At 41.8% G+C, this 16,720-nt stretch overlaps 1 protein-coding gene across 1 annotated transcript in view; it reads left to right on the top strand.

The window, feature by feature from the left end:
• lrp1bb (low density lipoprotein receptor-related protein 1Bb) overlaps window positions 1–16,720 on the top strand; it is a 488,452-nt gene that overhangs the window by 147,753 nt on the left and 323,979 nt on the right. Inside the window, exons 15-17 of the mRNA XM_063005338.1 lie at window positions 8,430–8,552; window positions 8,685–8,825; window positions 15,991–16,116. Coding sequence (XP_062861408.1) covers window positions 8,430–8,552; window positions 8,685–8,825; window positions 15,991–16,116 — 390 coding nt within the window. The remainder of the gene's footprint in view (window positions 1–8,429; window positions 8,553–8,684; window positions 8,826–15,990; window positions 16,117–16,720) is intronic.

The raw sequence follows: 16,720 nt of genomic DNA, 5'->3' as shown, positions 1-16,720 counted from the left end.
CATCTATTGCTGCTGTTTGAGTTGGTCATCTTCTAGACCTTCATCAATGGTCACAGGACGCTGACCATGGAGCGCTGTTGGCTGGATATTGTTGGTTGGTGGACTATTCTCAGTCCAGCAGTGACAGTGAGGTGTTTAAAAACTCCATCACTCATACCAGCACAACACACACTAACACACCACCACCATGTCAGTGTCACTGCAGTGCTGAGAATGATCCACCACTCAAATAATACCTGCTCTGTAGTGGTCCTGGGAGAGTCCTGACCATTGAAGAACAGAATGAAAGGGGGCTAACAAAGCATTCAGAGAAACAGATGGACTACAGTCAGTAATTGTAGAACTACAAAGTGCTCCTATATGGTAAGTGGCGCTGATAAAATGGACAGTGAGTGTAGAATCAAGGCTGGTGTATATGTTTAGTCAATTGACTTAAGGTAGCACAGCTTAAAGGGGTATAATTTGTAGGAGTGTTTGTTAAAAAAAAATAATATTAAAAATACAAGGAAATAAACCCAAAAGTAAGTAGACACGTCTACCTCTAAGAAGGATTTTTATGTTTTGTGACATTGTAATTGTGACAGTGATGTTTGTAGCTGCAGGTAAAGGGCTGGAACTGTACACTAGGAAAGATTGAGACTGCAGTTGTGTTTAGACTGCTCAACGCTGCAGGATGATAACTGTCATCTGTTCTAATAAGCAGCCGTAACACCCAGTAGGGGGGGGGGTACCTCAGCAGGGTACCGCAGGCTGGCTGATGTTTGACCATCTTGAAAGGACAGATATGAGAGCACTAGTGTGCGGTTCAGATGTGGTAATGCGAATTCTGAACTAGTGTCCTTAGCACCTCCGAGAGAGCTGGCCTCCAGTGAAGGACTCTGGTTGTGTCACATTATCATTGGCACAAAGCCTTCAGAATAAGCATAGCAAAAAAAGTGGTTTTTTGATTAGTTCTTGGGGTGAGTTGAGTAGGGATTTTTGCTGTCCCTTTTCTCCGAGCTCTTGTCATTCGAGAGAATAATTGCATCCCCTCTACTTGTACTAGCTCAGATTGGCTTACACAAAACACTAACCCTTTATCTCATTGGTCCAGGCAGTGGCTTCAAACTCTCACCAAATTAAACCTAACAATAGTTCTCATGCCTCAGTGTAATAAGTGACGGCTTCCTTCCTGCTCATTGCTCTGAGCTTGGCTGTATTGTTCACAAGATGAATTGCTTCTCTGAGAGGATAGAAGTGTCGGATGACACCAGTGATGTTCTTCATATTTTGACGTGACATGTATCTTCAACTTTGCTCAAGTGCAGAAAAGTGGTCATAGATCTCTGTTATACCCCTGTGCATTAAGGATAAAAATTGTTCAAGGATAAAGGCAGTAAATACACATACATCACCCAGGCATAACATTACGACCACTGACAGGTGAAGTGAATAACACTGATTATCTCTTCATCACGGCACCTGTTAGTGGGTGGGATATATTAGGCAGCAAGTGAACATTTTATCCTCAAAGTTGATGTGTTAGAAGCAGGAAATATGGACAAGCGTAAGGATTTGAGCGAGTTTGAAAAGGGTCAAATTGTGATGGCTAGACGAATGGATCAGAGTATCTCCAAAACTGCAGCTCTTGTGGGGTGTTCCTCATCTGCAGTGGTCATTATCTATCAAAAGGGGTCCATGAAAGAAACAGTGGACAACCGGCGACAGGGTCATGGGTCAGGGCCAAGGCTCATTGATGCACGTGGGTAGCGAAGGCTGGCCCGTGTGGTCCGATCCAACAGATGAGCTACTGTAGCTCAAATTGCTGAAGAAGTTAATGCTGGTTCTGATAGAAAGGTGTCAGAATACACAGTGCATCACAGTTTGTTGCTTGTGGAAAAGCAAAAAGGGGGACCGACACAATATTAGGAAGGTGGTCATAATGTTATGTCCGATCAGTGTATGTTATGATCATAAAGCCAAAGATAGAGACTGAGGTAAAACCAAAGGTTTTACTGAAAGAAGATACTTAAAAATGTGCTTTGTCTATATGGACAAGCTACCAAACTTATTTTGTCACCAACAACCAAACTTTGCTTTTTTTTAAATCGCTAATAATTTGCAACTTTTTATTAATTAATGCCAATGGTTTCTGTCTAACAAGTTTATGTTTAGGTGTTATAAAAAAAAATTAATTAATTAATTAAAAATATAATGTATATATAATGTGTCAAAATAATATGATGGTTCTTCAAAAAGTTTCCACACTTTTTAACTATTTATTAAGAATTTCAAAAACAAATGACATCACTTCTCTACGTCACCCTTCTTTGTGATGCATTTTTCCCAGCGTCATACCATTTTAATGCCACCAGCAAAAAATGTTTTTGGTTGAGCGTGTAGCCACTGATGCACTGCTGCTTTCACATCATCATCACATGAAAATATTCTTTCCCTTCTTTGAGCGGTCCAAAAAGGTGTAAATCAGATGGCGCTAAATCCAGACTATAAGCTCTCTCAGTTTCTCAGACACGACCAATTACTACTCCTCCCACCCTCACCCTAACTAAAATATAAAAGTGCGGAAACTTTTTGAAGATCCCTTGTAATTGGTAAAATACCTGGTCTGGCTAAATAATCCAGTGAATTACAGTAACCATTATAAACTGTCTGGTTCTCACCTGACTTAAACTGTAGTAAATAAAATGTTTCTTAAGGACTCTAGTTAGGATGCTGCTAATTTCTGAGTAACAGGACAGGTCACGCCTCACAACTGAGGTGTTAAGTATAGCCCCACACCTGAAACAGATGAAAACAAACCCAATATGCAGGATGTTTAACCTGTAACTTAGTGGCAGCCATCCAAGAGCTGCTCCAAATCAGGAGTCATCTCCCTCTGCAGTTTGGTATGGTTTTCTGCTGATGAGGCTGTCTGCATTGTGTTTATCCCTGGTGTTGTGGCTTGTTGTGCCTCATGAGGGAGAACCCTTGGCAGAGTGAATTGCCCCAGAGTTGGCAAGGCGTCCAGTTATGCACAGGGGAAGTGCACAGGGGAAGACACAGCAGCACTGCTGGAGTTTTTAAATACCGTGTCCACTCACTGTCCACTCTATTAAACACTCCTACCTAGTTGGTCTACCTTGTAGATGTAAAGTCAGAGATGATCGCTCATCTGTTGCTGCTGTTTGAGTTGGTCATCTTCTAGACCTTCATCAGTGGTCACAGGACGCTACAGGGCGCTGTTGGCTGGATATTTTTGGTTGGTGGACTATTCTCAGTCCAGCAGGGACAGTGAGGTGTTTAAAAAAGCATTGCTGTGTATTATCCACTCATACCAGCACAACACACACTAACACACCACCACCATGTCAGTATCACTGCAGTGCTGAGAATGATCCACCACCTAAATAATACCTGCTCTGTAGTGGTCCTTGGAGAGTCCTGACCATTGAAGAACAGAATGAAAGGGGGCTAACAAAGCATGCAGAAAAACATATGGATTACAGTCAGTAATTGTAGAACTACAATGTGCTTCTATATGTAAGTGGAGCTGATGCAATGAGTGTAGAAACAAGGAGGAGGATGTTATGGCTGATTAGTGTACGTTTCTTGTGTTTATAAAAAAAACCTCTTATCTTTCAATAAACTAAGGCCTTCATACTTTGACTTGGTGTCAAGGGACAGGATTTTAAGTAAATCCTAACAGTCACTTGTTTCTATTAATTTGGCCACTTATTTATTTGCACGGTATCATTTTACCTTGCAAATGAGGAAAATTGGTTATATTTCCTTTAATGCAAGTGTTTAAGGAATGCTGTAGTGAGGAGTGTTTAGCCCACGACATACTATGGCTTAAAATCCACAAACAAAGTGATATCAGGAAAATAACAGAGGTGGCCAAAATAATAGCAACAAACAAGACAAAACATCCATAGCCTGCTAGGGGATAAAAAAAGGTCTAGGAAAGAAAAACAAAACTCATGGTTCTCAAAATATGACAAGCTGAAAGCAAGTTTTTTAGAAAAAGAGTAAAAAAAAAGGAAACTCAAAACAAGCCAGTGACATACCAAAAGCTTTCGCTTATGCCTAGTTCACACTACATGATTTTTGCCCTGATTTTTGCTTGCCGACTGGTCGTCGCTAGATGTGGCAGCTCGGAGTCAACTCGGCGTTCACTCTGGGATCAAAACTCGGCTCTCGATCGCTATGTGTGAACTGTTCAACAACTCTGTTGATGCATGCTCAATAATCCAGGTACACAAATCCACAAAGTTGAATCAGTTCATCTGGACACAAGTTTGTTGTAGAGATACGTTTCGTCACTCAATCCGAATGACTTCTTCAGTCTGAGCTGGTGTTGAATACCCCAACCTTATATGCAGTTGATTTGCATAACGACCGATCACTGCCCATTGCATAACAATGGAACCGGTGATCAGGTCCATATGCAATTCACAATGACCATTAATTACAATGGTCATGTGTGTCTTTCACACGTGATTGAGGTAAAGCTCCTATTACGGCGTTGTACGATGGTGAGAGATGTACTCTCGGGCCCCTCCCCGGTTCAGGGATGGTCGTTCCCTCTTCACGTAAATGGCCTCTTTGACTCCACGTTCAAACTAGCGCTCCTCCTTGTCAAAGATCTGCACATCTTCATCATTAAATGGTGCACGAGGCTCCACCCAGAGCACGAGGACCACCCTTACCACGGACCAGGTGTGCACACTTCTAGAACTGTATCTTCAGTCCACCTACTTCTTGTACAGAGGACAGTTCCACAAACAGAAACATGGGTGTGCTATGGGGTCCCCCGTCTCACCTATTGTTGCTAACCTGTACATGGAGGAAGTGGAAAAGAAGGCACTAAGGACCTATTCAGGGACACCACTGAGTCATTGGTTCAGATATGTGGACGACACCTGGGTTAAAATAAAATCAGAGGAAGTACCACATTTCACGGACCACATCAACTCGGTGGACAAACACATTAAGTTCACAAGTGAGGATGTAAGCAACAACGTTTTAACCTTCTTAGACTGTGAAATTGCTAGTAAAGATGGGGGACGTTTGAAAGTAAATGTATACCGCAAACCAACACACACGGACCAGTACTTAAAGTTTGACTCCCATCATCCTTTGGAGCACAAACTAGGAGTCATCAGGACGCTGCACCACCGGGCGAACAGCATCCCCACAGACACTACGGCCAAGGAAAGAGAGAAATCTCATGTCAAGAAGGCCTTGGGTGAATGTGGTTATCCCAACTGGGCATTCGTAAAAGTGGGAAAAAGGCCCAAACACAGCTCTAGTGGATCGAAGGGAGGAGAGGAACAACTGCGGTCTAAGCGCAAACCAGTGGTGATTCCGTATGTGGCGGGAGTATCGGAACAATTAAGACGGATATTCTCCAAACACTGTGTTTCAGTTGCTTTCAAACCCCAGAACACGCTACGCCAGAAATTAGTTTACCCTAAGGACCGGGTTCCTCGACACTAACAGAGTAACGTAGTGTATGCTGTTAGGTGCCGGGAGGATTGTCGGGAACTGTACATCGGGGAAACTAAACAGCCACTGGCGAAACGGATGGCCCAACATAGAAGATCAACCTCTTCTGGCCAGGACTCTGCGGTTTACACCCACCTGCAAGCCAGCGGCCACTCATTTAAGGATGAAGATGTGCAGATCCTTGACAAGGAGGAACGCTGGTTTGAACGTAGAGTCAAAGAGGCCATTTACGTGAAGAGGGAACGACCATCCCTGAACCGGGGAGGGGGCCTGAGAGTACATCTCTCACCATCGTACAACGCCGTAATAGGAGCTTTACCCCAATCATGTGTGAAAGACAAACATGACCATTGTAATTAATGGTCATTGTGAATTGCATATGGACCTGATCACCGGTTCCATTGTTATGCAATGGGCAGTGATCGGTCGTTATGCAAATCAACTGCATATAAGGTTGGGGTATTCAACACCAGCTCAGACTGAAGAAGTCATTCGGATTGAGTGACGGAACGTATCTCTACAACAAACTTGTGTCCAGATGAACTGATTCAACTTTGTTGATGTTCAACAACTCGATCTGAGCGACTCGAGAAAAATATCTAGCATGTTAAATATCTGGATCAGTCGGGCGACTGGCATTGAGTGCGGTGTCAACTATAGCCAATAAGAACACAAGATACGGGGTGAGGGGAAACCCAGGGGAGCAGTTGTAAAAATGTGTGGCAAGGGGCATAATATAGTTTCTATTATCGTTCTCGACAAAACATAATACCAACGCTGCATTGCAAAAAATATTTATTAACCTCCAACTCACTACAGAACAGACAATCATTGCTGGACGCGTTGCCCAATCCACTTGGGTCAGTCATGTAGTGTGAAATACACAACAACTTAAAAGACTCCTGATTGCAAGAGATCCAGTTGTGTAGTGTGAACTGTACAGCGATTTGACGACTTGGAAGGTTGTGTAGTGTGAACTTGGCATTAGCGTGGGTCCAAATGTGTGGACCATCCAGACTCATCCAGGGCGGTTCTGTTGTGACTGCCACAAAGTGTGGCGGGGTTCCCAGAGAGTGCTGGCATCTGAGACGGCTTTAATAACAAGCTGTACAGATGGCTGGCCTAGATGACATTTGACAAAAACGAGCCTTTTTGGTAAAACGTGTCACACTGAGTCTAGAAAGATTCTCATAATTTGTGGTAAAAGCTTTTCTGATTAAATGAGACTTTTTGAACTAAACTTAATAACTAAGTCCACCACCCAAAATACATCATACCTAAGGCTGTAAAGCATGGTGCAGGCGGCATTATGTTGTGGGGTGTTTTCTTCAATAGGGAACTGGGCAATTGGTCAGTATCAAAGAGGAAACAGACACTGCTAAGTACTCAAATCTTTGAGGAAAATAAATGCCCCCCTGCTAGACAACTGTATTTTTGTACTTGATTTTAAGCAGGAAATTGGGGTGGCACAGTGGCTCCGTGGGTAGCACTGTCAACTCACAACAAGAAGGTTTGGGTTTTTCAAAAAAGCGACAAATCTAGCGACTTTTTCTGGTGTTACTGAAGACTTTTGGAGACTCGGACGTGAAAGCACATATCGTTCTGCAGTTACTGTCCTCAACGAGCAGCGGGTGGTGCCATGGGATGGCCAAAATGATAGAAACAAACAAGACAAAACATCTACAGCCTGCAAGGGAATAGAAAAAGGTCTAGGGAAGAAATAAAAAAAATAAAACTCATGGTTCTCAAAATATGACAAGCTAAAAGCAAGTTTTTTGGAAAAGAGTGAAAAGAGAAAACTCAGAACAAGCCAGTGACATCCCAACCCCACCAACAGCTTGCGCTCATGCCTAGTTCACACTACACGATTTTTGCCCTGATTGTCGCTTGCCGACTGGTGACCACTAGATGTGGCAGCTCGGAAGCAAAACTCTGGGATCAAAACTCGGCTCTCGAACGCTGTGTGTCAACTGTTCAACAACTCGATCTGAGCGGCTCGAGAAAAATATCTAGCATGTTAAATATCTGGATCAGTCAGGCGACTGGCATTGAGTGCAGAGTCGAACTATAACCCAGGGGACCAGTTGTCACGTCCAGACTGCAAATGAATCGCTCATGCCCAAAGCCACCGACTCACACAGTCTCTGTCACTTGCTCACCTCGTCCAGTGTGTATGTGCCTCTCTGTGAAATAAGCTAAACATCTAGCTAGCTAGCTCATCGTGTCTCAGTCTAAACTGTACGCTCAAAAATACAGAAATGAGTGGGAATCAAAGGCTGGTTGAAGCCGTTTATTGGAGATGATACACGGGCATACTGCCTGTATTATAAGGCTGATATAGCATCAAAATTGGGCCAAAAGTATTGAGAACCAAAAAGCAGATTTTGAGAACCAAAAAGAAAATTTTTGATATTCAAAAAGCAGATTTTTAAACATCTCACTGTCACTGCTGGACTGAGAATAGTCCACCAACCAAAAATATCCAGCAAACAGTGCCCCGTGGGCAGCGTCCTGTGACCACTGATGAAGGTCTAGAAGATGACCAACTCAAACAGCAGCAATAGATGAGCGATCGTCTCTGACTTTACATCTACAAGGTGGACCAACTAGGTAGGAGTGTCCAATAGAGTGGACAGGGAGTGGACACGGTATTTAAAAACTCCAGCAGCGCTGCTGTGTCTGATCCACTCATACCAGCACAACACTAACAAACCACCACCATGTCATTGTCACTGCAGTGCTGAGAATGATCCAACACCTAAATAATACCTGCTCTGTGGTGTGTGTAGAAACCAGGAGGTGGTCATAATGTTATGGCTGATCGGTGTACTTCTTTTGAAGAACCCCAGTTTTCGTCTCTACCTTTTAAGTGAAAAAAAAGGATATACACGTTCCTGAAAAAACTATGTGATCAGTTGTTCAGCCCTATATTTTTTCTTTAGGTGACAACGCTTGCAGAGTGAATTATGGAGGCTGTGCTACCCTCTGTTTGGCTATCCCAGGGGGCCGAGTGTGCGCTTGTGCTGACAACCAACACCTGGACAGGAACAATGTCACCTGCTCAGGTAGGCCACAATAAACCCATTCATACTGAAATATGCATAAGTACAGACCTGCTTTTAATATTCACTTTGAGTGACAAATACTGACAGATTATGTGAATTATGAGAATCTGTGGTCTGTGGGTTCCTCTGTAGATCTGTCCGGTGACGAGGAGCTGAAGTTCTGCAGAAATGAAGAATTTGAGTGTAAAAATCAGCGGTGTGTGAGAGCCTCATGGATATGTGACGGAGATGATGACTGTCTAGACGGCAGTGATGAGGAAGAGCATGTCTGTGGTGTGTGATTTTTTTTTTTTTTTTTTTTTTTTAATGTTTGTTTGACCACCTGCTGAGTGTGTTCCACTAAAGCAGTCAGAGTCAGTACAGATTTACCCACTGCATGTTTATCATATTACCATTTTAATGCACTCTGTATTCGACACTTATCTGCTGATCACATTTCTGTGTTGACCTACATGCGCAGACCAGCATGCCACCAAAAATTAACACTATATGCACTATAGATTCATTTTCACTTACGCAGTCAGATCAGATTACACTGTTTTGTTACTAGTAATGTACAACCCCAAATCAGATAAAGTTGGACAGTATGGAAAATGCAAATAATAAAACAACACAGAGTTTCTTACATTTAGTTTGATTTTTATTTGATTGCAGACAGGATGAGCCTGAGATATTTCATGTTTTGTCTGGTTAACTTTATTTCATTTATTAAAAAACATCCATTCCTGCATTTCAGGCCTGCAACACATTCCAAAAAAAGTTGGGACAGTAAAGCATTTACCACTTTTCACCACAATTAAAAGACGTTTTGGCACCAAGGATACCAAGTGATTTAGTGTTTCAGCTTTTATTTTGTCTCATTCTTCCTGCAAACACGTCTTAAGATGTGCAACGGTACGGGTTCGTCATTGTCGCATTTTTCGTTTCACAATTCTCCACACATTCTTTATTGGGGACAGATCAGGACTGCAGGCAGGCCAGTCCAGTACCTGTACTTTCTTCTTCTGCAGCCATGACTTTGTAATGTGTGCAGCATGTGGTTTTGCATTGTCTTGTTGAAAAATACCTGGACGTCCCTGGAAGAGATGACATCTTGAAGGCAGCATATGTTGCTCTAAGATCTCAATGTACTTTTCTGCATTAATGCTGCCATCACAGAAGTGTAAATGACCTTTGCCAAGGGCACTGACACAGCCCCATACCATGACAGACCCTGGCTTTTGGACTTGTTGCTAATAACAGTCTGGATGGTCCTTTTCGTTTTTGGTCCAGCACATGACTTCAATTCTTTTTCAAAAAAGACCTGGAATGCTGATTCATCCGACCACAATACACGTTTCCACTGTGTGATGGTCCATCCTAGATGCCTCCGAGCCCAGAGAAGTCGATGCCACTTCTGGACATGGTTAACATAAGGCTTCTTTTTTGCACAGGAAAGTTTTAAGTGGCATTTGTGCATGTAACTCTGTATTGTAGTGCTGGACAAAGGTTTGCCAAAGTAATCCCTTGACGATGTGGTTATATCAGCTATTGTTGAGTGGCGGTTCTTGATGCAGTGCTGTCTGAGGGATCAAAGATCACAGGCGTTTAGCTTAAGCTTGCACCCTTGGCCTTTACACACTGAAATTCCTCCCAATTCCTTAAATGGTTTAATGATATTATGCACTGTAGAGGGAGAAATAAGCAAATCCCCTCCAACAACATTTCAATCATTTTCTTAAGCATTTGTTGACAGACTGGAGATCCTCTGACCATCTTTGCTCATCAAAGACTCAGCCTTTCCTGGATGCTGCTTTTGTACCAAACCATGATTACAATCACCTGTTAACATCACATGTTTAAAATCACATCATTATTTAGTTTTTTCACCTTATTACTAGCCCTAAATTGCCCCGGAATGTGTTGCAGGCCTGAAATGCAGGAATGGATGTTTATTAATAAATAAAATGAAGTTGACCAGACAAAACATGAAATATCTTGGGTTCAAACTGTCTGCAATCAAATAAAAGTCAAAGTAAATGTAAGGAACACTGCATTTTTATTATTAGTTGTATTTTCCATACTGTCCCAACTTTTTCTGATTTGGGGTTGTGAAAAGAAAGACTGTAGGTAAACGAGAGACAAAGAACAAATGTTCATGAGTAGTATTTATTTTAAAATATACTCTGTGTCTATTTAATATTCATTTTCAGTGGTTTATAATCGTGTCATGCAGCTTGCCTTGTTCTGTTACTCGTAGTACATAATTATAGACTTATTAATATTCTGATTCCATTTAAATACCAAATCTTGTAAGTTCTTAAACTAAGGTAACCTTTTTTTTTGTAGCAAATTTGATATGTGTCACTGTGGCTCGGGGGATAACACTGTCGCCTCACAGCAAGAAGGTCCTGGGTTTGGGTTCCCAAGTGGAATGGTCCGGGTCCTTTTTGTGTGGAGTTTGCATGCTCCTTCAGTGTTGATATAGAATATTATAGAAAAATAGAGGGTCTTTATTTGTCATATGTACATACACACATGTACAGTACAATGAAATATTTATACATACAGTGTATCACAAAAGTGAGTACACCCCTCACATTTCTGCAAATATTTCATTATATCTTTTCATGGGACAACACTATAGACATGAAACTTGGATATAACTTAGAGTAGTCAGTGTACAACTTGTATAGCAGTGTAGATTTACTGTCTTCTGAAAATAACTCAACACACAGCCATTAATGTCTAAATAGCTGGCAACATAAGTGAGTACACCCCACAGTGAACATGTCCAAATTGTGCCCAAATGTGTCGTTGTCCCTCCCTGGTGTCATGTGTCAAGGTCCCAGGTGTAAATGGGGAGCAGGGCTGTTAAATTTGGTGTTTTGGGTACAATTCTCTCATACTGGCCACTGGATATTCAACATGGCACCTCATGGCAAAGAACTCTCTGAGGATGTGAGAAATAGAATTGTTGCTCTCCACAAAGATGGCCTGGGCTATAAGAAGATTGCTAACACCCTGAAACTGAGCTACAGCATGGTGGCCAAGGTCATACAGCGGTTTTCCAGGACAGGTTCCACTCGGAACAGGCTTCGCCAGGGTCGACCAAAGAAGTTGAGTCCACGTGTTCGGCGTCATATCCAGAGGTTGGCTTTAAAAAATAGACACATGAGTGCTGCCAGCATTGCTGCAGAGGTTGAAGACGTGGGAGGTCAGCCTGTCAGTGCTCAGACCATACGCCGCACACTGCATCAACTCGGTCTGCATGGTCGTCATCCCAGAAGGAAGCTGACGCACAAGAAAGCCCGCAAACAGTTTGCTGAAGACAAGCAGTCCAAGAACATGGATTACTGGAATGCCCTGTGGTCTGACGAGACCAAGATAAACTTGTTTGGCTCAGATGGTGTCCAGCATGTGTGGCGGCGCCCTGGTGAGAAGTACCAAGACAACTGTATCTTGCCTACAGTCAAGCATGGTGGTGGTAGCATCATGGTCTTGGGCTGCATGAGTGTTGCTGGCACTGGGGAGCTGCAGTTCATTGAGGGAAACATGAATTCCCACATGTACTGTGACATTCTGAAACAGAGCATGATCCCCTCCCTTCGAAAACTGGGCCTCATGGCAGTTTTCCAACAGGATAACGACCCCAAACACAACCTCCAAGATGACAACTGCCTTGCTGAGGAAGCTGAAGGTAAAGGTGATGGACTAAACCCAATTGAGCACCTGTGGCGCATCCTCAAGTGGAAGGTGGAGGAGTTCAAGGTGTCTAACATCCACCAGCTCCGTGATGTCATCATGGAGGAGTGGAAGAGGATTCCAGTAGCAACCTGTGCAGCTCTGGTGAATTCCATGCCCAGGAGGGTTAAGGCAGTGCTGGATAATAATGGTGGTCACACAAAATATTGACACTTTGGGCACAATTTGGACATGTTCACTGTGGGGTGTACTCACTTATGTTGCCAGCTATTTAGACATTAATGGCTGTGTGTTGAGTTATTTTCAGAAGACAGTAAATCTACACTGCTATACAAGCTGTACACTGACTACTCTAAGTTATATCCAAGTTTTAGTTCTATAGTGTTGTCCCATGAAAAGATATAATAAAATATTTGCAGAAATGTGAGGGGTGTACTCACTTTTGTGATACACTGTATATATATATACTGTATATATATTGTATATATATATATATATATAGAGAGAGAGAGAGAGAATACAGAAACTAGCACATTAGGCAGTTACATCAGGTTCAGGTAGACGCAGATACATGCGATAAAAAGACACACACAGATCATCCACACGTGGGTAGACAGACATAGAAAGACACACGGTGAAGAATATACAGTCGAGTCACATTATTATGATCACTTCCTACTTTTGACGGCGGCAGCACGTAGCTCATGAAGGAAGTCACTTTTTGTGAGCTGGCTTGGTGGGTATATAAGGTGTGTGATAGGCTGTCTGCACATATATCCCTTGTTGCTGTCATGGTTAAAAGTACCATTGGTAAAATTGTCTTCCTTGGGGTGGATGGGATCTTCCAGCAAGACAATGCAACATGTCACACAACTAGAAATATCCAACATTGGTTGGAAGAGCATCACCAAGATTTCCAAGTACTACCCTGGCCCCCTAATTTCTCAGACTTCTGTGGGTTTAACTCGATCGTTGTGTTCGCTCTATGGATCCTCCCCTATGCTCACTTCAGCTGCTGTAGGATGCACTGCAGTTAGCATGGCTCCAGATACCTGTGACAACCTACCATGACCTTTTTGAGTCACTCCCAGCCCATCTAGCTGCTGTCCGTGCTGCACACGGTGGTTACTCTGGATATTAGCTGGTGGTCATGATAACATGACCACCAGTCCCTGGAAGAGATGACGTCTTGAAGGCAGCATATGTTGCTCTAAGATCTCAATGTACTTTTCTGCATTAATGCTGCCATCACAGAAGTGTAAATGACCTTTGCCAAGGGCACTGACACAGCCCCATACCATGACAGACCCTGGCTTTTGGACTTGTTGCTAATAACAGTCTGGATGGTCCTTTTCGTTTTTGGTCCAGCACATGACTTCAATTCTTTTTCAAAAAAGACCTGGAATGCTGATTCATCCGACCACAATACACGTTTCCACTGTGTGATGGTCCATCCTAGATGCCTCCGAGCCCAGAGAAGTCGATGCCACTTCTGGACATGGTTAACATAAGGCTTCTTTTTTGCACAGGAAAGTTTTAAGTGGCATTTGTGCATGTAACTCTGTATTGTAGTGCTGGACAAAGGTTTGCCAAAGTAATCCCTTGACGATGTGGTTATATCAGCTATTGTTGAGTGGCGGTTCTTGATGCAGTGCTGTCTGAGGGATCAAAGATCACAGGCGTTTAGCTTAAGCTTGCACCCTTGGCCTTTACACACTGAAATTCCTCCCAATTCCTTAAATGGTTTAATGATATTATGCACTGTAGAGGGAGAAATAAGCAAATCCCCTCCAACAACATTTCAATCATTTTCTTAAGCATTTGTTGACAGACTGGAGATCCTCTGACCATCTTTGCTCATCAAAGACTCAGCCTTTCCTGGATGCTGCTTTTGTACCAAACCATGATTACAATCACCTGTTAACATCACATGTTTAAAATCACATCATTATTTAGTTTTTTCACCTTATTACTAGCCCTAAATTGCCCCGGAATGTGTTGCAGGCCTGAAATGCAGGAATGGATGTTTATTAATAAATAAAATGAAGTTGACCAGACAAAACATGAAATATCTTGGGTTCAAACTGTCTGCAATCAAATAAAAGTCAAAGTAAATGTAAGGAACACTGCATTTTTATTATTAGTTGTATTTTCCATACTGTCCCAACTTTTTCTGATTTGGGGTTGTGAAAAGAAAGACTGTAGGTAAACGAGAGACAAAGAACAAATGTTCATGAGTAGTATTTATTTTAAAATATACTCTGTGTCTATTTAATATTCATTTTCAGTGGTTTATAATCGTGTCATGCAGCTTGCCTTGTTCTGTTACTCGTAGTACATAATTATAGACTTATTAATATTCTGATTCCATTTAAATACCAAATCTTGTAAGTTCTTAAACTAAGGTAACCTTTTTTTTTGTAGCAAATTTGATATGTGTCACTGTGGCTCGGGGGATAACACTGTCGCCTCACAGCAAGAAGGTCCTGGGTTTGGGTTCCCAAGTGGAATGGTCCGGGTCCTTTTTGTGTGGAGTTTGCATGCTCCTTCAGTGTTGATATAGAATATTATAGAAAAATAGAGGGTCTTTATTTGTCATATGTACATACACACATGTACAGTACAATGAAATATTTATACATATATATATATACTGTATATATATTGTATATATATATATATATATAGAGAGAGAGAGAGAGAATACAGAAACTAGCACATTAGGCAGTTACATCAGGTTCAGGTAGACGCAGATACATGCGATAAAAAGACACACACAGATCATCCACACGTGGGTAGACAGACATAGAAAGACACACGGTGAAGAATATACAGTCGAGTCACATTATTATGATCACTTCCTACTTTTGACGGCGGCAGCACGTAGCTCATGAAGGAAGTCACTTTTTGTGAGCTGGCTTGGTGGGTATATAAGGTGTGTGATAGGCTGTCTGCACATATATCCCTTGTTGCTGTCATGGTTAAAAGTACCATTGGTAAAATTGTCTTCCTTGGGGTGGATGGGATCTTCCAGCAAGACAATGCAACATGTCACACAACTAGAAATATCCAACATTGGTTGGAAGAGCATCACCAAGATTTCCAAGTACTACCCTGGCCCCCTAATTTCTCAGACTTCTGTGGGTTTAACTCGATCGTTGTGTTCGCTCTATGGATCCTCCCCTATGCTCACTTCAGCTGCTGTAGGATGCACTGCAGTTAGCATGGCTCCAGATACCTGTGACAACCTACCATGACCTTTTTGAGTCACTCCCAGCCCATCTAGCTGCTGTCCGTGCTGCACACGGTGGTTACTCTGGATATTAGCTGGTGGTCATGATAACATGACTCGACTGTGTATATGGAGTACCTTTCCTCCCACACCAGCCCTCTGCTCATCATTAGTTCATGAGTTAATCAATATTACATGCTCTGTTAAATCGTTTAAAGCTAAATTATTGTTTTGACTATGATAAATACTATAATATCTCTGCTATAATGATTAGAATTGATCAATCATTTTTAGCTGTGCTTTATCTTGATGTCCTATAATGTCTATACTTTGTAGTTTTTTTTTATTGTCTATCAATTTTATTGGTTATTAGTTGTCTGTTGATAATGTGTTTGTTGTAATATCACTGAATAGAGCTAATAGACAAAAAAGGGGCCACCTAAAAAGAAGCCAGTTGGAAACAGGACAGATGGGAGCACATTAAAAATGAATAATTCTCTCTTTTTTTGTAATTATATGTAGCTAACCACAGCTGCACTGTGGACCAGTTCAAGTGTCCCAATAACCGGTGTATTCCCAAGCGATGGCTTTGTGATGGAGCCAACGACTGTAGTGACAATGAGGACGAGTCCAACAGAACATGCTCAGGTAACACTACAACCCATTGATCTAAAGAGTAATAATTTATTGATGTTACTACTAATGGTCATAATAAATATGCAAACTATTAGTAACTATGTTGGTGAATGATCTCTAAAAACAAAACTTATACTAGTTTGTAGGTTAAAACAATGACATTCTGTCTTTCAGGGTGTTGTTCATGTAAACAAAATATGCTAGCATTATAATGTTTCTTTAGTATGTCATAAACATAAAAGTAAAAGATAAAGTTGAGTCTCAAAAGAAAAGACATTAAACCTTACCCAGTTTGTACCTTATATCTGTACCTTTTCAGGAGAGTTCAAGTACATACTGAAACGAAACAACGTTCCTCCAGGACCAGGGTGCAACATAGAACAAAAGTGCAAGACAATACAATACACAGTGCAGATAAACAACAGTACAATAAATACAAAAAGGCCTACAATAAATACAAAAGACATTTCATTAAAGGAGATAAGACTACAGACAAAGGTAGTGATGGCCAGTACATGGCACTGAGTAGATGGTAAGTGAGGTAGAAATATACAGTTAACAGTAGAGGTAGAAGTAACCGCTTAGTTAATGAATTACCAATTTTAGCTCGGAGAGA

This window comes from Trichomycterus rosablanca, chromosome 12, assembly GCF_030014385.1.
Source record: "Trichomycterus rosablanca isolate fTriRos1 chromosome 12, fTriRos1.hap1, whole genome shotgun sequence".
Lineage (NCBI taxonomy): Eukaryota > Metazoa > Chordata > Actinopteri > Siluriformes > Trichomycteridae > Trichomycterus > Trichomycterus rosablanca.
The sequence above is the reverse complement of the archived record's forward strand: the minus strand, read 5'-3'. Positions and strand labels throughout refer to the sequence as shown.